Source organism: Marmota monax, unplaced genomic scaffold (assembly GCF_021218885.2).
Source record: "Marmota monax isolate L192 unplaced genomic scaffold, Marmota_monax_Labrador192_F-V1.1 WCK01_AAM20220418_F8-fsc00035, whole genome shotgun sequence".
Lineage (NCBI taxonomy): Eukaryota > Metazoa > Chordata > Mammalia > Rodentia > Sciuridae > Marmota > Marmota monax.
In genome coordinates, this window is record NW_026691961.1 from 1,080,058 (window position 1) to 1,106,609 (window position 26,552).

Below are 26,552 nucleotides of genomic sequence, written 5' to 3' on the forward strand. Positions count from 1 at the left end.
GGGTTGTTATCAGGGAAAACCAGACAGGGGTGAGTTCAAGACACTGGTAGGCATTTCAAGCAAGTTTACAAATCACAGTAATTTATAATGAAGCAGAAGTTAACTTTTCATGCCTTTGTGATGAGATGGCTCCCAATCTTCAAAAGAAATTAGGCTGGATTTTTCACTTGCTATAGCCATAGCTTTTAAAGTATATGTTTCATACTTTAACAAGTATGAGAATTAAATTATTAATATTAATTACTACTAATTTTTTAAAAGACTGAGTAAAATAGGAACTAAGATATTTGTTATTAAATGCATAAAAATTTTGATTAATATATTGATAATCTAAACATGGAAAATTTTGACAATGATAAAAAGACATTTAATATAAGGGCTTCAATATTATAAGACCTCATGTTCAGTGGGTCATCCTTCAATGATTTTTTCATTTTTTTAGGTCATTTTGAATTACACTTCTGCAAATGTTTGTTAGGTATACAAATTTAAGATTTTGTATTTTGTAAAGTAGAAATATGGCAGATTTGAGCTCCTGTCAGGATTTTAAACTTCTAAGCCATGTGGGGAATCTTCGCACTTTTTTTTTCATATTTGCACACAGTCCGATTCTAGAGAAGAAAGAGTTGCAGATATTCTACTGTCCTGAGCAAAAGAGAAATTGCCTTAGGCTATTTCTAAAGCTTTCAACTTTTCTAACTTTTCAGAATTTTTGGTAATTTAAAAAAATTATTTATTTTAAGAAATGAATTGTTTTAAATTAATTATTTATCTTTCCTGCATTATTTTTCACTTTCATTTTTTTTTAGAACTAACAGAACAGAATTCCAAAAGTGTTCCATGTAAATTTAAAGGTATGTTTCTAATGATCAAGATAGAAAGCAGAAGCAAAACATCATCTAGTTTGGTGGTTCTGTCTCAAACTAGAGAGTTGCTTATTTATTTCTGCCATTATTCACTAGGTTCCTGAGGTTGCAGAAATCACCAACCAACACAGAGAAAAGTCTTTTTAGTTTGTTTCTCACAACCAATTCAAGCTAAAACACACTAGTTATCACTATAGTTTCAGACCAAAGTGTGTTTCTAAATAATAAAAATATGTATACATAACTATATAAATAAATATAAAATAAAATATAATATTAGATAGATTTTTTTTCTGGATAATCATCTTGTACATATTTCCCTTTAGATACAGTTCTGGGAACAAAGTGTCACAAATAAGACATGGATCCTACATTGCTACACAGAGTAATTAAGGCACATACTAAGAGCTTGGTATAAAACTTGGCACAGAGACATAAATAACTAGAGAACACCATAGAAAATTATACCTAAATGCTAAGCAGCAAATTCATAGTCTTTAAGTACATGAAGAGACAAGTTATCATAGCAAATTTTATAACTCAGTTGCTACTAATATACAGAGATAGAGATATTTATTAAGAGATGGTTTTATGCAGATTTTTGGTTAAAAAAGGGAAAGATCAAATAATGTAGGTGATTTAAACATGAGCAATAATATTTTTCTGCATTCAGTACCTTTTTCACAGATATATGAATTATAATTAATTCCAACCAGTAAAATGCAGAAATAGTGTAAAGATTATTCACTAGGAGTAAAACTACTTAGAAAGAGAACCAAAACTTCCATTCCTGTCCAAATGTTTATTCCTGACAAAAACTGCTTCTTTTGAACCATTTCTGTAGATATGATTTTTTTGTAATAAATATCTTGGTGACTTTTTTTGCATATTACTTAAAATATTTATGCTTCACATTTACACTTTTGTCCTATTTTACTACCTATATTCTGAAAGAAAATATTTATAACTCCTAAACTCCCTTGATATTTGAGATATCTTTTAATTTTTAAGCTTATATCATTTCTATAATGAATACTGTGCTGTCAGTAAAGAATGACTATTATTATGCACCTGGCTCATTTACAGGAGTTTTATTGTGTTCTTTGGTTTTATTTACAGTGAAGTTTAAAAAAAGGTTAATGTTGAACCAAAACACAAAGAAAAGACCACCAACTCAAATTTTAAATCAAATTAAATCAAGATTGTATTGTGTACACAAAAGCTGGCCAGGACTGTCTCTTACCAGATCCCATGCTAGAGATCATCCCCCTGATCTTCAGGAAAAAGTTTTTACAGCACAAAAAGTTACAAAGGAGGTGGGTGTCTAAGGTACTTACAGCTAACAAGATTTTGACAATCATAATACAAAGGCAGATAGCAGGTTAAGGATCTACATGGCTAACATTTCAAGGTAGGGAATAAATTCAGCTCCAGACATTAGAATTTATGAGCTGCCACTGAGATTTACAGAGAATTGTTATTTGGTCATCAGGAGCCAGAATTTTGAGGCACAAGTAAGGTTTTAGAGAGGGTTTTTATCTCATTTGACAGAATCAAATTCATAAGAGGAACAGAGGACAGAGGCAAATCTAAAGGGATTTAACTATATTTTCTTTTTCTAAATTGCTATTAATGTCTCTCACAATTATAGAGTTCTGGATCTCCTCAGTTCCTACTTTATCATTACCTTCAACCTACAATGCATGAGGCACACTGAATTTACCCTACTCATGTACTTATCACTTATTTTTTCTATAGAAATGCATATGAAAATGAATATATTTTTCCCACATTTCCAAGATTCTACCCTGAAAATTTCTGTGATATCACTTCCCTGAAATGCATTTTCATTATTTCATGTCAGTTCATCTAAGTATTCCATATCATGTGTTGGAAAAGATGAGACAACTGTAAGACCCTTCTTATTTGACTATTTATAAACTATAATAAAAGGTCAACCTCAGTACCACCACAGAACAAAAGTCTCATTCACCTTTCTCATTCATAGTGCTTTATTTTTTAAGTAGGTAGCAGACATTTTATTTTGAAGAAGAGTAAGTCATTTTTAGCCATTCAGTGTACTTTAGAGGATCCCAAAAACTTATGGTTGTGATTCCTTAACAACCTTACCACTGAAAGATCTGGATTACACTCCAGGTTGGACACTGATACTATGCTTCCATGGGAAATGGTTTCTTGGTTGTGAATATTGTCTTTCCCTTTCCCCTATAGTCTTGGAAATGTGTGGATTGTGTGAACTTTTAGAATCACTATTTTCAACACACTTAGCATGGACCCATTTGATAATAGAAGACAACTATATTCTGGAAAAAAAAAAAAAAAAAAAAAGGCCCTTCACCAAGCCCTAAAAGAAGTGATAAAATAATCTCTGGAAAAAATAACAGTCATCCATTAGGTTATTTTTTAAAAATACTAAGAATAAGTTTAGTTAGTAATACATTACTGTGCTAGGAAAAGTGATATAAATGCAATTTTAATTTTTAAAGTTGTTTCTGATTACTACAAAGAGTATAAAAAGCTGGGTACATGGGCTGGAGTTGTGTCTCAGTGGTAGACTACTTTACTAGCATGTGCAAAGCACTGAGTTTGATTCTCAGCAATACATATAAACTTTTTTTTTGTTTTATTTTTTAAATACATGACAGCGGAATGCAACGCAATTCTTATTACACATATAGAACAATTTTTCATACCTCTGTTTGTATATAAAGTATGTTCACATCAATTCCTGCTTCATATATGTACTTTATTTTTTTTTAGAGAGAGAGAGAGAGAGAGAGAGACAGAGAGAGACAGAGAGAGAGAGAGAGAGAGAGAGAGAATTTTAATATATATATATATTTTTTTTTAGTGTTCGGCGGACACAACATCTTTGTTTGTATATGGTGCTCAGGATCAAATCCCAGCCGCACGCATGCCAGGCGAGCACACTACCACTTGAGTCACATCCTCAGCCCCATATATGTACTTTAGATAATAATGTCTATTACATTCCACAATCCTTGCTAATCTTTACTCAACACTCCTACACTGCCTCAGGGATTTAATGCATTAATCAAATAGATTTTCTGCAGCCTATGCAGTGCTGTTGGAATGGCTATTATAAAAATCTAAAATTGTCATGTATGGTGGCATATGCTGAAATTCTAGAAGCTATGGAAAATGACACAGGAGAATTGTTAGTTCAAAGACAGCCTCATTAACATAACAAGGCTACAATCAACTTAAGGAGAGCCTGTCTCAAAATATAACATAAAAAAGAATGTGGATGTATCTCAGTGGTATGCACCCCTGGGTTCAATACTCAGCACCAAACCATACAAAACCAAGCAAATATCTCATAATTAATAGGGATTCCAGGGTACACAAATATGTAAAAATGTTGTTGACATATTTAAATAAATTTAATAAATATATTTTAAATAAATTTACTAAATATATTTTATAAAAGGGTTAAGGTTTTTAAAAGGCAAAATAAAAATGCCACATAATCCACTAGTAAAAATTTGGGGTAGCAGTGCAAGTTTGTACATGCCTATACTCCCAGTGGCTTAGGAGGATAAGAGGTAGAAAACTAGGGGTTTATTCTCAAGTTAAAGACCAGCCTCAAGAACTTGGCAAGGTCCTAAGAATCTCAGTAAAACCATCTCACAAAAATACATAAATAAATAAAAGTGTTGGAGACTGGGTATGTAGCACACTGGTAAAGTTCCCTGGGGTTAATCTCCATTATTTAAATAAATAAAAAGATATAAATAATAATTATTGGTAAAAAAAAAATGCCATACAATCCAGTAATAATAACTCCGGGTATATATGTAAAAAAATTGGAATCCTTTTGCTAAATACATTGCCACACGTCTATTTTTATTATATCTTTATTCACAGTATCTAATAAAAGAAAACAAATGAAATACCTTTTAGATGGAAAGTATATCAGAAAATGCCTTCCAGCTGCAAAGCATCCAATTAGTCCATCCCTTCAGATGGACTTAAAATTCAAACTGGTCCCTAGAAGGCAAGACTCAGATAGTGGTGTTTTCTAAATACTCCAAAAAATTTGGAATCTCTGGGAACCTTGTTTCAGATATTCTAAAACTCAGAACTAGGTCATATGGGAGGTCAGAATGAGAACACAGCACAGTAAATTCTTTAATGGGGAATCTTAACTCAGGCACTGTCATAACCAAAAGCAGTGTTGGAGATAAAAAATCGATTCTGTTTCACTGATTTCTGGGTTATGGATTCAAATCAAATATATATTAGAAAAAAAGTTAAGGCTACTGGTTAAAATCTATGTAAAACAGGTATTAAAAATGTACCAGGGGCTGGGTGTGTTGGTGCAAGCCTGTAATCCCAGTTGCTGAAGAGGCTGAGGAAGAATTATCAAAAGTTCAAAGCCAGCCTTAGCAGAAGTGAGGTGCTAAGAAACTTAGTGAGATCCTGTCTCTAAATAAAGAAAAAAAATATCCTGGGGATTTGTCTTAGTAGTCAAATGTTCGTGAGTTCAATCTCCAATATCCCCCATAAAAAATGTACCATGGGGCTGGGGCTGGGGCTCAGTGGAGCTCACTTGTCTGGCACATGTGAGACACTGGAATCAATTCTCAGCTCCACATATAAGTAAATAAAATATTAGGTCTATCAACAACTTTTATATATAGTACCAAGATATTGACATGGACTTTGATCTAATTTGCTATGTACTTTAGCCCTTAAGATTGAAATTGGCCAGGCATGGTGGTGCATACCTGTAATATCAGCTGTTTACAAGACTGAGACATAAGGATCATGAATTCAAATTCAGTCTCATCAATGGTGAGGCACTAAGCAAAACAGTGAAACCCTGTCTCTAAGTAAAATACAAAATAGGGGTAGGGATGTGGCCCAGTGGTAGAGTGCCCCTGACTTCAATCCCTGGTCTCTCCCCCCCCCCAAAAAAATGGGGCTGAGTAAATAGCTCAGCTTGTAGAGTGCTTGCCTTCTAAGCATGAGGCCCTGGGGTCAATCCCCAGTACAGGGAGGGAGGGAGAGAGAGAGAGAGAGAGAGAGAGAGAGAGATTGAACTTGAATGTAATTTAAATTCAAGTTAGTCCCACTTTTATTTTTTCCTGCCACACCAGAATAAAAGAGTTTCCTGAAATGTTTGGAATGTTTCTGTGGGTTATTTATTTATTTATTTATTTATTATTTACTTATTTTTATGTGGTGCTGAGGATTGAACCCAGGTCCTTGCATGTGCTAGGTGAGTGCTCTATCACTGAGCCACAACCCCAGCCCCTTCTGTGGGTTATTTTAATGAAATGGTCTGACCATAAATAAGTAAATAAACAAATTAATTAATAAATAAATAAACCCTCAATTGATGACCCATTACAGTTTTTAAAAATCCTTAATTGGGACACATAAACCTCATTTAGGAGAGATTCATTCTTTTTAATGTCACCTAATTTTATTCTGCTTTCTTCTCATGTGAAAATCTCAGAATGATAAATTAAAATCTTTTAAAAATGCTCTCCAGTTCTTGACGAAAAACATTATAAATGATGCATACATTTGAAATAAAACATTGGAAAATAATGATTAATAATGCTGAAAGCGGAGTTTTGAGATGAACCAAAATTTCTCAGTTTGCCAATTGAATCTGGGTGCTTGTCTCATAAATTTTGAAGAAAAAAATCTATTTAAGCAAGAAGAAATAGAACGACCACCATATGGTATGAGGAATGATACCAGAAAAAAAAATTCATTTTTGTGTGCCATCTTAGAAGTTTACTGATGGTTTTGGGCAGAACACGGAGCATAAAGCATTTAGAATAGGCTTTGGAAAAGGCATCCTGACTACCATATGTGTTCACTTTTATTCTTTCTGTTACCTATCCTTTTTTCTTAAAATTCTATCAGGAATCACCCCTGGGACAAAGGTTTGTAGAAGGTGTTCCCACAAGTGGGCTTCAAGGTCTTTTACATTTGAAATAGGCCTTAATGGTGCTCATTAACATATCTTTCAGTTAGCCACCAGGTGTGTTTGAGTGAGGCCCATTATCCCCATTACATGGTCATTATTATACTTATTCTCTGTGAACAGAGAACCCTAGTTTTGGATATGTGAACAGAGAGCTAGAAAACTAGGGGTTTATTCTGAGACCTATGGAGAGCTAAATTGAAGTTCTGGATTTCAGATTTTGGTTCTGAATTTGAGATACTGCTTCTGCTACATTTAAAAATCTCAGGACTCATGAAGAGAATGAGTTAAAAGCCAGCATCATCAAATTTGTGAGGCCCTAAGAAATTCAAAGGGAACTTATCTCTAAATAAAAATATTTCTAAAAAGAGGGTGGGAATGTGAATCAGTGGATGAACACCTCTGGGTTGAATTTCTGGTACCAAAAAGAAAACAACACACACACACACACACAAAATAAATAAATAAATAAATAAATAAATAAACAAACAAACAAACAAAACCCTCGTGAGTAACAAGCCCTAAAATCAGCAGCCTCTCTCATGCATGAATACAATAAATGGATTTGGGGTTCTCTCCTGGTAATTATCTCAGTCTTCACTATGCAATCTGGAGACATGCTGGACTCATGGGACATGGAAGCCCACAAAGGAAAGAAGCTGAAAACACCTTACAATTATGGAACAAAATGCCCAGGTTTTCAACTGCTGATCTAAGCCTCACTAGACTAGTCAGAGGCAGGTGAAGGCTAAGCTGGCCCACAGAGACCCTCTGGCCACAAGATTCTGGAGAGGACCATGAGGAGTCCCTAGCCATGACTGCCAGTTTCCACCATTGTCACTCCTGTCAGCCTTAAGCCACCTTCCTACGCAGTCTCAATATAACAAGGCACACTTACCATTTCCTGGCTTTCAGGGTTCTCAGCGTTCTCCCTGTGGTTTGTTTTCAGCTTCTGCATAGCACAGACACCTGGGCTCTGGATCCAGGACAGAAGCCTACAAAAAGATTGAAAAAATGGTGGGCTCCAGACACCAAGGAAACAGAAGATTGTGGAAGCCCTCCCCCTCATCACTGGCTGCTTGAGGGTTGGACAGTTCTCACCTAAGAGACTGATTGGTCAAGGCTTCAGGGCCTGCCTCCAACCTGAGCCAAGCGGGCACAGAATCAAAGTCTGAATGACAGGCTGCTCCATTGTCACTGTTAAAAGACTACAGATCAGGGGCTGGGGATGTGGCTCAAGGGGTGGCGCGCTCGCCTGGCATGCGTGCGGCCAGGGTTTGATCCTCACCACCACATACAAGCAAAGGTGCTGTGTCTGCAGAAATTCCCTCTCGCTTTTGTTTCTGTTTTTAAAAAGACTCCAGATCAGGGCTGAGGATATAGCTTAGTCAGTAGAGCGCTTCTTTTGCTTGTATTAAGCCATGGATTCAATCCCCTGCACTACAGGCACACACTCCCGCCAAAAAAAATAAATTAAGTAAAGGACTTTAGGGACTAGGGTTATGGTTCATTGGTAGAGTGCGTGAGGTACTGGGTTGAACACACAGCATCACATTAAAAAGCCAACCAACAAACAAACTACTAATGGTATTGGGTCCATCTACAACAAAAAATATTGAAGAAAAAAAAGATTGTGTATTGGACTTGTGCACCCTGACTACAGAACCCATAAACACTTTTTATAAATAATATTTACATATATATTTCTTCAGACAGTGTATAAAATTCTCCTATGATGGCTTTTCAACTAACTTATATTACAGGTATGCTTTAAAACCCTGAAATCCTCCACACCTCACTTATTATTATTATTATTATTATTATTATTATTATTATTATTATTATTTGATGGCCTGTTAATTGCATTAAATGCCTCTGTATGGGGTTATTTTAAGGCAAAGTTTTCTTCCAATAATAGGACCTAGTCCAGAGAGAAGTGCATTGACACTTATAACTGTTTATAAGGTTAAAGCAATTTGTGAATAAATATGTATATATTTTTATTTATTAAAATGATATCACAATTACTTTAATATTTTTTAACTTTTCTGTTCTTTGTCTCATAAAAAAAAAAAAAACAGTTTGAGCTTTAAACTCATTAGCAATGTTCTTATATCCCTTCCCCCCAAAAAAGTGACTCACAGGTATAATTCAAATTATTGAGACTCATAAATATTAGATCCTTTAATTTTAACTAGTGAAGTCTAAGATTTTCTTTTTATTTTCATCTTTAAATGAAGCCCACTTTTTATAGCTTTCTTGTTGTGTAACTGACCTTTAATATTCTGCAAATTTTACCCCCAATTCTGATCATTTTGGACTATTGACGTTTTGATGGAGGGGATCTCAAAGTAGTCATGCACAAGGTAGGAAATGGATATAGTAAGATATAAGACTGGTGACTGCTTAAAAAACAAATGCCAAATGTCTTCTTTGATATAAAGAGAGCAACTAAGAACAGAACAGGGAGGAAGAGCATGAGGAAAAGATTAACATTAAACAAAGATGAGTGGGGGGAGAGAGAAGGGAAAGCATATGGAAATGGTAGGAGACCCTCAATGTTACACAAAATTACGTAGAAGAGGATGTGAGGGGAAAGCGGGGGGAAACAAGGGAGAGAATTGAACAACAGCAGATGAGGTAGAGAGGGATGATGGCAGGGGAGGGGAGGGGGGATAGTAGGGGAAAGGAAAGGTAGCAGAATACAACAGTCACTAATATGCCATTATGTAAAAATGTGAGTGTGTAACCGGTGTGATTCTGCAATTTGTATTTGGGGTAAAAATGGGAGTTCATAACCCAATTGAGTCAAATGTATGAAAGATGATATATCATGAGCTTTGTAATGTTTTGAACAACCAATAAAAAAAAGAAAATGAAAAAAAGAAAAAGAAAAAAAAAGACTGGTGATTGCTGAGTATGTAGATTTTGCTATACAAAATAAGTATTGGTGGACGATATGGGGGGTAGGGAGAAAAAGAGCAATAAAAAAAAAGAAGAAAAACTTGAACAGTAGAGGGGTTTAGATGCTACAAGTCTACAATGATAGCATGAATATAGAGGGTAGTGTTCTTGGAAGCAGCAATAAAATTTGAGGGGAAAGAAAAAGGTAATTTTTTGCACAGTTCCCAAGTGAAAGAGCCAGGTGAATGAGTTCTGTGTTCAACTCTTCCCACCTAGTAGTGGAATTTATAGTTCATAGGGTATGTCTCGGTAAGTAGTAAAACACCATTTCTATGTACCTTTACACTTTTTCATGGCTACAAGCTGACTTTGACAATTCGAGTCACATTACATCTTTGTACTTGTTAGTTATTCATTCATTAATTAATCCATTACATTATTTATTTATTTATTTTTTATTAATTCACTTTTTCTTTAGTTGTCATTGTTCTTACATTACTCGTGATTACATAATTGCATAAATATTCTGAATGTTAACTTTTTGTTAAATATTGTTTTATGTGTTTATTCATACATTTACTTTTCATTGAAATGTTTTTCCTTAGCCAAGCCTGATGTATATTAGACCTCAACCTTTGTTTATGAAGACTAGATAAAATCACATTATTTCAAATAACTCAAGGATTTATCATCTTGGCAGAACCCTAATCACCCACTAAAGTTGGGTCAACTAAAAGCTGTGTCAAAACTCCTCTTTTTTCTTATACACACCTTAATAAAGAATTCCTCTCTCACTTTTGTATGTTGGAGACCAGACTAACTTTCCAAGGCATCAGTTAATAACCTAGATGTATTTTCCAACTAGCTCACTATTACTTTTAAATTATTTACATCCTTGACACTAAGAGTGTCACTGATTATTTTTTTTTATTTTTGCAAGATCTCTCTCTTTCTCATATTACAAATTGAAATCAGATATGCTTTTTTGCTAAGAAACACTCTCAGTCTTTAATAAAATATTCTATAAAGAAAAAGGGTTTTTGTAGCGACCCCTCGCCGGCAAGGGAAAACACGACACAGGATTCTTCTTTCAGCAGTTTATTCAGGCCTTGATTCAAGTATCATCTTCTAGCGACCCCCCCGCCGAGCGCCCAAGCATAGCCTAATAAAGCCTCCCGCATACCAATCCCAAGCTGCCACGTGGATCTTTCTCATAGGGTGGTAAGGGATTGCGCGCCAACTCTCCATAAAAGGAGTTGTTTATCACAGGCCACAGTGGAAGCAGGCGCCATCTTCTAATGGCGGCCACGGTCTATTGGAACGGCTCACCACAGGTTTTGTTGATTTTCTTACAGCTTCACTAAGTTGCTGAGGCTGGCTGATTTAATGTTTTAGAATATAATGTTATAGAAGTTAGTAATATATATATATATATATATATATATATATATATATATATACATACATACATACATACAATTGTGTGTGTATGTATGTATTATTGAATACTCACCAGGAGTATATACAAAATAACAGTAAAGCAAAAGTGAATGAAAAAAATGGAATGAATGAATGAATAAATAAATAAATAAATAAATAAATAAAATAGATGAAAAAGTACAAAGATTTTATGTGACTGGAATTTTCAAATGTTGATTGTGGCCACACAAATTTGTAAAGCTACTTGGAAATGGCTTTATACTACCTACTAAAACATACTCTGTGAATTATCAATTCTACTCCAAGGTGGGAAGAAATAAACACATAATCCATTCATCTGACTCTTTCTTTTGGGGACTGTGACAGAGTTACCTTCTTCTTTTGCTTCTACCTTATTTCTGCCTCCAAAAAATTATCCCTTACCCTCATGCTACTATTGATCCACCACTAGACTTTTTAGATCTGAACCCTTGAGCTTGTCGTTTTTTCCCTTTCCTTCACAGCACTTTTTTTCTCTTCCCCTATCTACTCCACCAATACTTTTTCATGAATACTCACTACTACATACTCAGCATACACCAATCTCACATCCTGACCCATCCCGATCCTGCCTTTTCCTTGGATCACTTTGAGATCCCCTCCACTCAGATATCAATAGTCCTGAGTAAGGTCAGGTTAGGGTGTTATATATGCAGGTTTTTAGAAGTCATTTACATAACAATAATCCTATAAAAAGTGGGATGTATTTTAGCTGAGGTTAAAAATAAAATCTACAGACTGCACTGTTAAACGGAAGTGCCTAAAATTCACTAATCTCAGTAATTTGGAAAAAGAAATTCTATAAAAAGGAGAGTAAAGAAAAGAACATAATACATAAAGTGACAAATTTGAAGACACACCAAGTGTATATATTCAAAGAGTGTCATATATTGGTGCTTTCAAAAGACAAATTAATTTGAAATCAATGTGGTTAATGTGAGATGTAGTAATAAATCATTAATTATATATAGTGGTAGTATATATGTATATGTACCAAATGCATCTCATATAATTATGAGTATATGTTACAAGTAATGAACTCTACAGTATTTTTTGTAATTTTGCTGAAACACTATAAATACCTAAATCTGGGTTTATGTATTACCAAATATTCAGGATACATTTTATACTTTTATAAAATTTATCACTGACCAATAGACCTTTTTTTCAATTTTTAAAAGGAGTGGTATTTATTTCCAATTAGAACATAATGCCATCTTTTATTTTTTATTTTTAATTCCTTTTTAATTATGACATCAGAATTCATTACAATTCTTATTAAACATATAGAACACAATTTTTCATTTGTCTGGTTTTATACAAAGTATATTTACAGAAATTCACTTCTTTATACATGTACTTTAAATAATAATATACATCATATTCCACCATCATTTATTTTTTTAATAAAGTTTTTTTTAAAGAGAGAGAGAGAGAGAGAGAGAGAGAGAGAGAGAGAGAATCTTTTTTTTTTTTTGTAGATGGACACAACACAATGCCTTTATTTTTATGTGGTGCTGAGAATTAAACCCAAGTCCCACCCATACTAAGTGAGCATTCTACCACTAAGCCACAATCCCAGCCCTCCACTATCATTTCTAACCCCATGAGCCCTTCCCTTCCCTCCCAACCTTCAACAGGTCATTTTGATACACACTGAAGTATGCTATGAAGTTATATAAAAGAGTAAATAATATGAACAGATAAACTTTTGTAACTAATACATAGCATACTACTATTACTACTACTACTACTACTGCTACTACTACTACTAATAATACTACTAATAATAATAATAATAAACTTTGCATTTAGAAAACAATAAAGTGTACATCTGGTACTACTAACATCTTTTCCCAAAAAAATGACATATTTTCCAAAAAAGGGGGGGTTATTTGTGGGAAAAAATGATATTCTATGGTTTCTTAATATCAAAAATAAATTATTATCAGAAGTAATATATATTTCAATATAAAAATAAATAGAACAAAGTTCCATGGCACACACTTCAAATCCCATTGGATTGGGAGGCTAAGGCAAGATAATCCTGAGCTCAAAAACAGCCTCAGAAACTTAGCAAAGCCCTAAGCTTCTATGTGTGACTCTTCTCTGTGTGCCCCTGATTTAAATTTCCATTAAGAAACAACAACAAACAAAAGAATACACAGTATTGATGAGGACACAAAACAAATTCTCATGAAGTAAAGATGGAGTAGAAATTGCTGTTATATTGTCATGAAAAGTGTTTATGTATATATGAAGTACTCCTCACCAAGCAGCACAGACCTGTAGAAATTATAGCATTTGTGTACCATGACAGTGTACAGTTACATGATAGCATAAGGCTAGAGCTATACTTGTCAACACAGTGGAAATCTATGGCCTAGGAGGAAAGAGGAGATGCATTCAAAAAATAAAAATAAAAATAATGACTTTTGAGAAAAATTGGTTTCTAGAGCCCAGAAAGATTTTTGGTTTAATTAGAGTACAAAATACCCCATAAGTTTTATACTGAAGTTACATCTGTTAAATACATTACATGTATAATGGCTTTCAAGGAAAATATATAGAACTTATAAAAATCTAAATAAAAATTTACAAAAACACATAAAATACCATGTGTGTAAATAAAACTAATCATTACAAAGACAACTATTTTAACTAAATTTAATATATAATATTTTTCCATCAACATTTTAGCATGTTTTTCTTTAAATACAAGAAGACACCTAGATGTGCTGGTGCACAATTGTAATCCCAGCACCTTGGGAGGCTGAGAGAGGTGTATTGTGAGCTCAAAGCCAGCATCAGCAAAAGTGAAGCCCTAAGGAACTCAGTGAGACACTATCTCTAAATGTTATACAAAAGAGGTCTGGGGATGTGGCTCAATGGCTATGTTCCCCTGAGTTTAATTCCCAGTACCAAATAAAAGAGAAGAAGGGACCAAAAAATTATATTGGAAATAAAATATTTAAAATACCGCAAAACCTTTAATAAAAAAACAAATAATATAGTTATTGTTATGTGACACATTTAACTATATTGCAATAATACAGAAGAATAAATCATAAGATGAATCAAGTCTGAAACTATATATATGTCAATAGTATTGTTAAGAATAATAGAAAGGCATATGTAAAACCAACCATATGAAAAATAACATTAGATTGAATGAATGAATCTATCCAACCTAAAGTTAGAATTGGGACCTAGTGGCAAAGTCCACTGTTAGAGTGTGTGTGCAGAATGTGCAAGGTAGTCAGTTCCAACATTAGCAACACTATAAAAGGCAAATGTTAAGAGGGAATGATGTTGGAAATAAAGCAGAATATTAAAATGAGACACTCTCTCTCCATCTATAGATATATTTAAGAAAAAACTACTTGAGTGTCTCTTTGGCAAATTTATAATGAATAGAGAGATTTAGATACAGTGGATGTTAGTCCTGTCTTGAGCAATGTACCACATTTGAGACAAAATACCCAATTACCACCATCACCTACAGTAAACAGAAATGTGAGAGAGGGGCTGAGGATGTAGCTCAGTTTTTAGAGTGCTTGCCTTCTATGCACAAGGCCCTGGGTTCAATCTCTATCACCACAAAAAAAAAAAAAAAGTAAATATGGGAGAAGTGATAACAAAAAAAAATTGTGGTGATATCTAGGAGCCAGAAAAGCCTTTTCAAGTGTTTCATCAGCTGTGATCAAGACACATAAATACCCAAATATCAAAGCTGTCAATTTATCTCAAAAAACATTTGTCAGCATAGTTTACCAACTGCTGATGCTGACAGATGAAGTTCACACTAGCTTGTATTTTAGGGGAAATAGGGAGGAATCCAGTAAACTACTCTTAGCTTGAGTGAGATTTTAGCGCTTCCTGAATCCTGCCCCAACCCTGACACACTAGTAATAATACCAGAACTACCAATTGCTCCTAGAAAAATTTGTGTGTGTGTATGTGTGTGTATGTGTGTACTGAATGTCTCAACTTTAACATATTGTTTATGTTACTATGTCCCTGATACACTAGTAATAATTCCAGAATTACCAATTGCTCTTAGAAAATGTTTTTTTTTTTTTTTCTGGTATGTGTGTGTGTGTGTGTGTGTGTGTGTGTGTGTACTGAATGTCTCAGCTTTAACATATTTTGTTTACATTACTATGTCCTGAAGTTCCAAGCTCTGGAACAAAAGGTGACTGAGCTTATGTAAATCTCTGTAGATTTCAAACAAATGAATTTACATCCTTTCCCAGCACTTTTATGAACTATGATACCAAACAGTAGTTCAGAAAGGAGGTTGAAAACCACTGATTTCTGTTTATTCCAACAAATCTTTACAGAATAGTCCTACATTGGCTACTTCATATAAACTTTCCTCAGGGATAAATTGCATCAGTCAAAGAGATTTTCTGTAGCCTGAGCAGTGTTGTTGAAAAGGTAATTATAATAATATGAAAGAGCTAGGTGAGGTGGCAAATATACTAGGAGCTAGAGAGGGGAGTCAGGAGGATTGCAATTTGAAAGACAGCCTTAACAACATAGCAAGGCTATAAGCAACTTAGTGAGATATTAGTTATATATCACCTGTTTCAAAGAAAAAAAAAAGGACTGGGGACATAACTCAGTGGTTAGCACCCCTAGAGTTCAATTCCTAGCATCAAACCACACCAAACCAAACAAATATCTGAAAGATAGTAGGGACTCCAGAGTATATGTGTATATGCATAGATCAAAATTTTGGTTACAATATAAAGTTAATAAAGACACGTTTGAAAAAACTATCATGATTATTAAAAGCTCAAAATAAAAATGCCATATAATCTGATAGACCCAATCTGACCTTTTCTTAAAATTGGGAGCCATCTCGCCACAAAGCCATGAAAAGATAATTTCAGCTTTACTATAAATTACTGCAAATTCTGAACCTGCCCATGCCTGACTCTCTGACAAGATAGCAGCCCTCTCTGAAACTTTAGTGACACCTCATAAATATTGGCTTTCCCTGGCCAGACAATGACCCTCTCTCAGGCTCTAATGGTCCTCATAAATTCTGATGTTGGGGCCAGCAAAAAATGCAAACTACCATTTGTGTTATGCTCGTCGGAGTTGTGTTATCTGTAACACCACTTTGTGTAATGTCCTGGGCTATAAAGCTGGGCTGCAGGAAAGCTGGGGTTGCTGTCTTGTTCCCGTGGTTTTGGGAGGGAGAGTCAGCCTGGCCGGTCGAAATAATAAGCTTGCTTTAATTTGATTTTAATTGGAGTCAGTGGTTTTTTCTTGCATCCTGTTCTAACAAATCCACTAATAGTAATTTTTTTTGAAGCAGAGTATTATTGTGAATGTCTGTACTCCCAGTGGCTTTGGAGGATAAAACAGAAGGAACTTAAGTGCAAGACCAGCCTCAGAAACTTGGCAATGGCTCAAGTGACTCAATGATACATTGTCTCATTAAAAAAATATAGGGATGTAACACAGTGGTAAAGTGCCTAAATAAATAAAAATAAATAACAATTCTTGGTTTAAAAAATGCCCTATAACCAAGTAATTATAATTCTAGATATATATCTAAAGAAATTGGAACACCTTTGTTAGAGAAATTACTTCATTTCCATTTTCATTGTAGGTTTATTCACAGTATCTAATAAAAGGATAAAAATGAAGTGCATTTTAGATACAAGGTATTGATTAAAAGCTTCCTTCCATCTACTTGCCTTAAAGGTGGCACACTTATAATTCAAACTGCTCCCAAAAAGGCAAGACTGAGATACTGATTTTTCTGAATACTCCAAGAGATTTTGGTAGCTCTGGGCAAATTGTGTAAGACTTTTCTAAAAGTAAGGAATAGGTAAATATTGGGTTTAGAATGTGGACAACACACAGTAAATTACTCAAGGAGGAATCTTAGACACTGTGATAATGTGTCTGAGTCAGGGGAAGAAAGAGGAAGTAAAATCAGAGTTTGAGATAAAACTAGACTCTCTGCTTCACTGATTTCTAGATTATTGATTTAATTCGAACAGATATTGAAAAAGGGTTAAGGCTACTAATTAAAATTTATCTAAAACAGGTATTTAAAAAGTACCAGGAAAGAGCTGAAGGTGTGGCTCAGTGGGCCAGTGCTCACCTAGAATATATGAGGCCCTGAGCTTAATTCTCAGCACCACATGTAAATAAATAAAATATAAATAAATATTTTAAAAAAATACCAGGTAAGGGTCCATGGTTGTGGCTCAGTGGTAGAGTGCTTGGCTAGTATGCATGAGGCAGTGTGTTCGATACTGAATCCACATTAAAAAATATATAATAATAATAATAATAATAATAATAATGATAATAATAAAGATATTCTGTTCATCTACAACTAAGAAAAAAATTATTTTAAAAATTACAATAGTGCTATGGCATGTGACCTTCTAATTAACTATGTTCTAATTAAGCCTTTGCAATTGAACTAGCTTATAATTTAAATTAAAGTCCAGTTCCACATTTATTTCCTGCCACACCACCAGGACAAAGGAGTTAGCTTGAATATTAGGAATGCTTCTAAATGTCATTTTAATAAACTTGGCTTACATATTTAAAAACTCACTTGAAAGCCAACTTGGTGGCACAGGCCATAACCTCTGTGGCTCAGGAAAATTATACATGGGTATTATGAATTCAAAGCCACCCTCAGAAAAGCAGGGCACTAAGCAACTAATTGAAACCTTCTCTCTAAATAAATACAAAAAATAAATGGGCTGGGGTTGTGTCTCTGTGCCCCTAAGTTAAATACTTGGTATTAAAAAAAAAGAAAAAAAAAACTCAATTGAGGACAAATACATTAAAGAAACAAACAAACAAACAAAATAAAACAGAACAAAAACCTTAATTTTGAACAAATTCACTACACTATTATGAGGATGGCCTTAGGCCTGGCCTAAACAACTCCATTTTAAAAACTTCAGTTTGACACCTGCAGTCTCACTTCTTTAGGCATGCTTAAAGAAGCCCTGCAGTATTGCCCTCAGACATAAACAAATCAATTCCCCTCAACCTGAGAAACAGAGTGAGGCCTCTTGCAAGTTGTCTTCACCTAGTAAGAGGGAAGGGTGAGAAGGCCAGGGTGCAGACCACCAGACCAGATGTTTCTGGCCCTAGAGTAAATGATGTCATGGAAAAATCTGGTGGTAACTAATAAGGATTGAAAAGGGGGTAAAAAAAAAAGCCTCAAAATTTAGTATAAATAATAGAGCAAATGAACAGATGTTTAGCCAGCTCAATCAAAAATGCACTGGAGCTCCAGAGGCTAATGAGGACTTGCAATGACATCTAATTACTTCTCATCATTTGCATTATCCTCACCACTCTTAAACTCTACAGCCACATAATGACCTTAGTGAGAGGGGGAAGGGTAAAAGATTACATGACATTCTTCTCATTTGATGAAAACTTAATTTCAGTTGGGAGAAACCCAATGGGGGAAAATAAAACCAAGAGCAAGGTCTCTCACACACCCAACATATATATTTTTATGAATAAAAATTTCATCACAATTACTTTAAAATTTCATTTAACTTTGCTGCTGTCTGGTCTTATGAGAAAGCAAATTGTATTTTAAACATCTAAGCAATGCCCTAAGGCAGTAATATTTCTCCAGAGAGAAAAACAATATAATGCACGAGTATAATTTTAAAATTTCTATTAAAAATTAAGGACAGCTTAAATCAATTGCAATAATTTAAACCACAATATCCAAAAGATTATTATTTTTGACAATATAAATTGACTAATAAATAAATGTATTTTTCAAGCTTCATCCTAAACTTCACTCTTGACCTCTCAGAGATATCTATGTTCACCACAGCTATTTTCCGTGTTTGAGATCTATGAATACCCTGACCTCAGCAAGGTGAAAAAACTGGACAACTTAGTTCTGTGTCATAGGTTGTGAAATAAACATACCAAACAACATTCTCTCAGGGCCAAAGAATAGGAGAGACTTTGAACTTTGAGAGAGTTGCCATCTACAACTCAGAAGAAGTGTACAAAAGTGGACCCTGTTTCTCACAGGATTCTGGGCACAGATCCATTTCCATTTTAGATATCATACCATGACCAAAAGAGATGGGCATCACTAGAGAGAAAACTCTAGGTCATCAGATAATCAGTAACCCAGAAACTAGAGTCTAAACATTTTAAAGAAAAACTTATTTTGCACTTTTGTCTTTAGCCTAATGCAGGGTTGTGATTTCAATTTTCTTTTTTGGTATGGGGTAGTGTGAGAATATCATCAAATATTAAAGCATAGAAGTCTACATACATTTCTATATAATTCAATAAAGTCTATCAAGAGATTAAAGTTTAAATTTAAATTAATAAAAATTTAACAACTCCTTATAAGGCACACTGTGTTTTTCACATAACTTCAGTTCCATGTGTGATTGAATCCTGGCACTCAGTTAGTAGATTAGTTATCTATCACTGAATAAGAAGAAACTATATAAAAATTATTGTCTCATGTGTGGAATTATCATCAATTAAGGCTGGTTTCATATGGGAACTTTTTACTGCATGTAATTAGGTGATAGTTGATAAGGTTACTGAACTTCAGAGGGAGATATGGTTGCCAAAAAAAAAAAAATCATCCTTCATCTCAGAATCAAATAAATTAAGGTGGACTCATCCTCATGGAGGTGACGGTGTTGTGAAAGCAAAAACAAAGTATTCAAAATGTTTCTTGACTAATAGACTTTCATAGTCACAGCTTTACATTGTCACACACACAAAAAAAAATAAGAGCTCAGATCCAAAGTTTGGGAAACATACTCTTCACTTTGGCTAGAAGAGGAATAAGAACACATTGTCAACTTTATGTGTATAGATAAGGCTAAAGAATTGCTAATATGTTGACACTCAGTATCATTTTGCATGTTGTAATAGATGAGGTTTACATAGCTGTTAAGTGTGAAAGAATATTTGAAAGGTCTCACAAATATTAAGCAACTTTTCTGGAATTCAGGATCAACTCTATGTGACCCTCTAGATTACATGAATTATTAATCTTTCATTATTGTCTTATAAGTTAGATGGTGCCACAAAAAAAACAGGATTTTTTTGTACCAAGGACTAGACTCAGGGCACTTTATCACAAATCACATCTCCAGCCATTATTTTAAGACAAGCCATGTTCTCACTAAGATGCTTAAGGCCCCACTGAGTTGTTGAGTATAGCTTGAATTTAAAATCTTTCTTCCTCAGCCTCTTGAGTCACAAAAATTACAGACATGCATTAAAATATTGGCTCTTGTTCTCAGGTTTATGAACAGGCAAAATTGAAATGCTAATCAGAGAAACAGTTGTTATATTCACCCCTTTGTTAATTCTGGATTATTTCCTAAGGTTTAAATATTGAAACCAATATTTCAATGTATATTGAAAGTAACATTATCTATTATAGTAAACAATCTGTTGATCTCCATTCTATCCAGACATTTTTTACTGACTAAACTTTGATTTAATTTGAAAATATTACTCAATATGTTTGAGCTTCTGGTTTTTCTGCTGGCATTATTAGGATACTAGGTTCAAACCTTATAGCCTATGGAAAATTATGGTGTGGTTATAGCTAAAGAAAAGACCATATGATAAATAAAATTTTAAACTCATGAGGATGAGGTGTTTTCTTTGTTATTTTTCTATGTATTCTTGGTGAATAAGATACAGAGTACTCAGTCAAATCTTAAATCATACAAAGCAGACTCTATCTCTAGTTAATAAAGAAAAATATCACATACAAAAAGTTGTGTTGCAAAATCATATGTAACTTGGTTTGTTAACAGCAGCACCTGAATAGATTTCTGCCATATTCAGTTGTATGTATATTCTAGATCACCAAAATAATATCAATATTACTTCAATACATATTAAATCTTTATTTGCAGCCACACAGCAGTTGATCAATTATAAGTTGAAAGAATGATGAGCTTGTCAGGATACCATCTGGAGATGGCTTTTAGTAATCCTAGGCAGGGGGATTGTGTTCTAGTCATATCACAATGCAGTGTATTTTTTTGTGGCCTGTGGATGTAGAGCTCTTACTTCCTTGCTAATAGATCATTGCAGAAGACTTCAGGTGTGTAGATATTTTGATGAGGAAATCCTAAAAGGGTGGATCCTTGGAAAGGCCAAACATGGCTATAGCTACTCTCTTGTTGATGCTTCCAACAGGTTATTATTATAATTATAATTCTTATAATTATTATTATTTATTATTATTATTATTATTTATTCAAGTAATAAATACTCTGATTTAGTGTATGCACTCATTGTCATAAACATTTTCTTTTGAGCATGTAAAATGTTCAATATGTAAAATATTGATCATTCACCTTTGTTTTCTGGACTGTATATGAAAAGGCCTATGGAATGATGTAGGAATCTAAGGGTTGAAGGCTCTGGGCTGTCTGGGAGCTATTGTTTTTTGTTGTTGTTGTTGTTGTTGTTTGTTTGTTTGGTTGGTTGTTTTTTTGCATAAACATGACTACACTGCCAACTCTGCCTAACATCTCTCAACTGCTAGAGATCCAAATTTTACATCCTGGGTCTCAACATCCACACAGCAACTGGTGTAGTCTTTAGGATATTTGCATGTGAGAGATATCTCAGTCCTGATAGATTAGTAGAGGTTTTTAGAGGAGTGGTGGCACCTATAGACACCAAGAAGCATACAACACTTAGTTGCCTCAGTCCTATTACAGTGGACTCCTATGGAGAGTTGTGATATAATGGGATTAGTTCCTTGTAAGCATAAATAAGGTTTCTGACTGCACTGTGGGCAAACATAAACCCTGCAAGTTGAAGTGTCAATAAAGTGTTGAAGCCCAGGCCCCAGCCCTTGGACAAAGAAAAAAGTGGCAGCAGTCACATAGATGATTTGGAGAAGTAGTCAAAGGAGTCATTTGCAGCTGCTCTGGCCATGGGATGAATGGTTTCAATAGATCTGACAGCAAAAACTGATGCAAGTGTATGAGAGACTAGCAGAATGAGGAACTGCAAGATAATCAAGAGGTCTAGGAATCCAAAATATATCCAGTAGAGTAAGATCTCTGTATTTTGAAAATACCTATCAACCTTCTCCATTGTGATGTTGAGTCTGTAGAGAAGAAGAAGGACAAAGGCCTTCAAGTCCAGTCAATGGATGATGCATAAAATGAAACAACAGTAGCCAGTGGCTCCAGGGAACAACTGGCATGGCCAGCCCAAGTATCCAAGTTTAACCCATATTACCTGTTAAGCAGAACTGATGTATTTAAAAAAGTAATTTACCCAGGTGTCAAAAGAGCAAGATTATTATTTTTTGTCTGTAAGAATTAGAGATAAAAAGCATTCTGTGTTGCACCCTAAAAATCGAGAGGTTAGCATTGCACCTTGCAGTAGAAGTTGTAAAATGCTCAATACCATGAGGCATTTAGGGCCAAAAAAAGACCAAATAGGCCAAGTGTGTTAGTACATTTTCCAGAAGGGTACTTTTTAGCCAGTAGCCAAGGTCACAAACACTCAGATTCAATGTATGTACTCAAGGTCAAAAACATTTTTTTGTGAGCATGCTCTTACATCAGTAAAAGGTTGTTGATGTGCCTTCTTTGTCTGACTTGCATAAAAAAAAATTCTATTTAATACATTCTATTTATTTTGGGGGCTGAGGGATAGAAGCTAGAGGCTGGTTATGGGCTATTGCTGCCTTCAGAAACAAGCCTACCATCTCAAAAGTTCCTCACATCTGGTGAATAGGGAGCCTATATCCTGGGAACAAATTTTTACCCCTCATACATCAGATAAAGCTCTAATCTCTAGAGTACACAAAGAACTCAAAAAGTTAAACAACAAAAAAGCAAATAACCCAATCAACAAATGGGCCAAGGACTTGAACAGAAACTTCTCAGAAGAGGATATACAATCAGTCAACAAATACATGAAAAAAATGCTCACCATCTCTAGCAATCAGAGAAATGCAAATTAAAACTACTCTAAGATACCATCTGACTCCAATAAGAATGGCAGACATTATGAAGTCAAACAACAATAATTGCTGGTGAGGATGCGGGGGAAAAAGGTACGCTCATACATTGCTGGTGGGACTGCAAATTGGTGCAGCCAATTTGGAAAGCAGTATGGAGATTCCTTGGAAATCTGGGAATGGAACCACCACTTGACCCAGCTATGCCCCTTCTCGGACTATACCCCAAAGACCTAAAAAGAGCATACTACAGGGACACAGCCACATCAATGTTTATAGCAGCACAATTCACAATAGCTAGAATGTGGAACCAACCTAGATGCCTTTCAATAGATGAATGGATTAAAAATGTGGCATTTATACACAATGGAATATTACTCAGCACTAAAAAATAACAAGATCATGGAATTTGCAGGCAAATGGATGGCATTAGAGCAGATTATGCTAAGTGAAGTTAGCCAATCCCTAAAAAACAAATGCTGAATGTCTTCTCTGATATTAGGGGGGTGACTCAAAATGGGATAGGGAGGAAGAGCATGAGAAGAAGACTATCACTAAATAGGAAAGAGAGGTGGGAGGGAAAAGAGGGAGAAGGGGAGTTGCATGGAAGATGGAAGGAGGACCTCATTGTTATACAGAATACATATATGATGTTGTAATGAGTAAAAGAAAAAAAAGTGTGTCACATTAGATTGGATAGAAAGAAAGGATGGGAGAGGAGCGGAGGAGTAGGGAGGATGGGAAGGGCAGCAGAATAGAATAGAAAATATAATTGATGTATGTATATTCCATGTATGTATTATATGTCAAAATACACTCTGCTGTCATGTATGACTAAAAAAAATAATAAGAAGAAATCACATGGTAAAAAAAAAAGTTCCTCACATCTTCTTTCAACTGCTTGAGCCCCAAACATTGCTTTTTTGATATGAGCCCCTACACAGCAGCCACAGATGTGAAACTATTTTTAATTTGAGACTATCACAAATCCTCTGCTTTATGCAAGGAGTATTATGTTGTTTTGTAGACATGCTCCCAGATAATATTTATATAGTGGATATTTAGTGTATTATTTATTTTAGATTACATATATTGCCTTAATGTTGTCTCTCCATCACTTTTTTACGTAGTGTTTCATGTTTCATATTCTCCATTTATAAAACTTTTGTGATACAAATACAGTGTTTTTGTTGCAGTTTCCATACCATGCTGCATTTTTATCATGACTGTAATGAAATATATCTGTTTTTAAGTTTCTCCTGATAAGAAATTTTAAAAATATTGCTTGTCCTTGATTTTTCAATTCAGTTCTCAGCCATTTCCCAAGTTTATTTTAAATCCTTGTTATAAGCTTCAGAAGTTTTTCTCAAACATATTATCCCCATTGAATAAAAAGTTCACCAGATGTAATTTTTTTTTCTTATTCTTTTCTTTTCTTTTTAAGGGGAGAGGAATGAGTACTTAACCCAGGATAGTTCTCCTAAACCCCTGTGTCACCAGCACTTTTAAATTGTATTTTATTTTATTTTTAGTTTTCAGACAAATTTTTGCTTAGTTGCTTAGGGCCCTCTCATATTATTTAGGCTGAAATATAAATTGTGATTCTCCTGATTAAGTCTCCCAAATTATTAAGATTGCTGACATGAGGCACCATATGTGTATAAACCCCCCTTTTTGAAAAAAAGTCACTAGTTAACCTTTAAGAGAATTTAAAAATAATGATGAATCATGGCTCCTAAAGGAGATAAGATTTGCCTTTGGGTCAGGCATATTTGATCTTGCTATGTACTTAAAAATTGTGGGCAAACAAGAAATCATATTTGTAAGATCCTGTCTCAAATTAAAAAAAAGAAAAGAAAAAAATGAAGATATAGCTCAGGAATAATATTCCCTCAGTTTAACCACCAGTACTACACTCAAATAAACACACACACACACACACACACACACAGAGTACTTGTGGGACTTTGAAAATCTTTTTTGATACTGAACAGCTGTATAAACCTCATCTATTACAAAAGGCAGAATTAGTGCCATAATATCAGTAGTCCTTTAGCCTTATCTGTGCACAGAAATTTGGTAATGCAATTTTACTCCTATGCTAGTCAAATGTCGAATGTATTTTCCAAACTTTGGGTCAGGGCTCTTCTTATTTTTTATGGCTTATATAAATGTGTGGCTATGAAAGAGTACTTGTCAGGTGCCTAGTCAGGAAATATTTTTTTAATGATTTTGCTTTTGCTTTTAGAACACTGTCTCCTTTATGAGAACAAGTCCACCTTAATTTATTTGATTCTGAGATATCATGTGAAGAAGATTCACAGTAACCAGGTCCAGAACCAAGGCAGGATTTCCTGGCATGGAATGGATGCCCTGTTGAGGAGAGGGTCATAGGAAGAAGTTGAGGCTCTCACCAAGGTCCAGATGAGGTTATAGAGTTTGAGAGAGATGAGGATCTCACAGAGGGTCAGGAGAATGATAACAAGTAATGAGATGTCAGTCCAGTTCCTCATCAGGCTCTCCACCTCGAGTGCATCCTTGTTTCAGTTGGCTGAATCCCTTTTCATTAGCTCTATTTTTACACTAAATTTTGGGGCTTTATGAACCCCCTTGCAATCCTTATCAGCTACCTCCAGATTTCTCCAGGATATCATTTACCCTTGGGTCAGAAACATCTGGTCTGGTGGTCTCCACCCTTATTTTCTCACTTTATCCTCTTATCAGGAGAGTACAGCCTGCCAGAGGCTTCACTCTGTTTATCAGAGTAAGGGGAAGTAATTGTCTGAGGTCATCTGTGGGTGTGACTGGTGAGACTGCAGGTTTCAAACTGGTGTTTTTAAAATGGAGTTGCTTAGGCTCAGGCCTAAGGCCATTCTCACCATTCACCCACTTGATTCACATTGTACATCCTGGGGAAGGGGTGCCTAAGCTTGGCACTGTGAATCATCCATTCCATTGGCCAAAGGCTGGACTTCACATATGTCCAAAAGTCACTTCTCATTGTGGTTTGTTGCATTGTTCCATAACCACCAATAGTGGCCATAGTTGAATTACATCTGTTTAAGACCAAAGTTTTTGCAAGGTACCCAGGGATTGAAATGATAATATAATCAAAATCAAGTGGTATGATAGGGTTGAGACATTTATAAATTTGTCTTGCATGTAAGTCCCAATGAACTAATTCTGTTACATTGTCCTAGTTGATTCTAATAGTCACTGTAAGGCTCTCAAATGCTCTGAGATATATTGAATCTAAATACTGACTAAAATACAAGAATGAGGGTGGTTCCTCTAATTATATATTCATAGGCATTGC

At 34.7% G+C, this 26,552-nt stretch overlaps 1 protein-coding gene across 1 annotated transcript in view; it reads right to left on the reverse strand.

Annotated features, from left to right (window-relative positions):
* Window positions 1-26,279, reverse strand: part of LOC124077056 (zinc finger protein OZF-like) — a 52,171-nt gene extending 25,892 nt beyond the window's left edge. The window contains exons 1-2 of the mRNA XM_058579995.1: window positions 26,116-26,279; window positions 7,751-7,847 (exon numbers count right to left, since the gene is read on the reverse strand). Of these exons, the coding sequence (XP_058435978.1) occupies window positions 7,751-7,847; window positions 26,116-26,279 (261 nt within the window). The remainder of the gene's footprint in view (window positions 1-7,750; window positions 7,848-26,115) is intronic.
* Window positions 26,280-26,552: the final 273 nt, after the last annotated feature.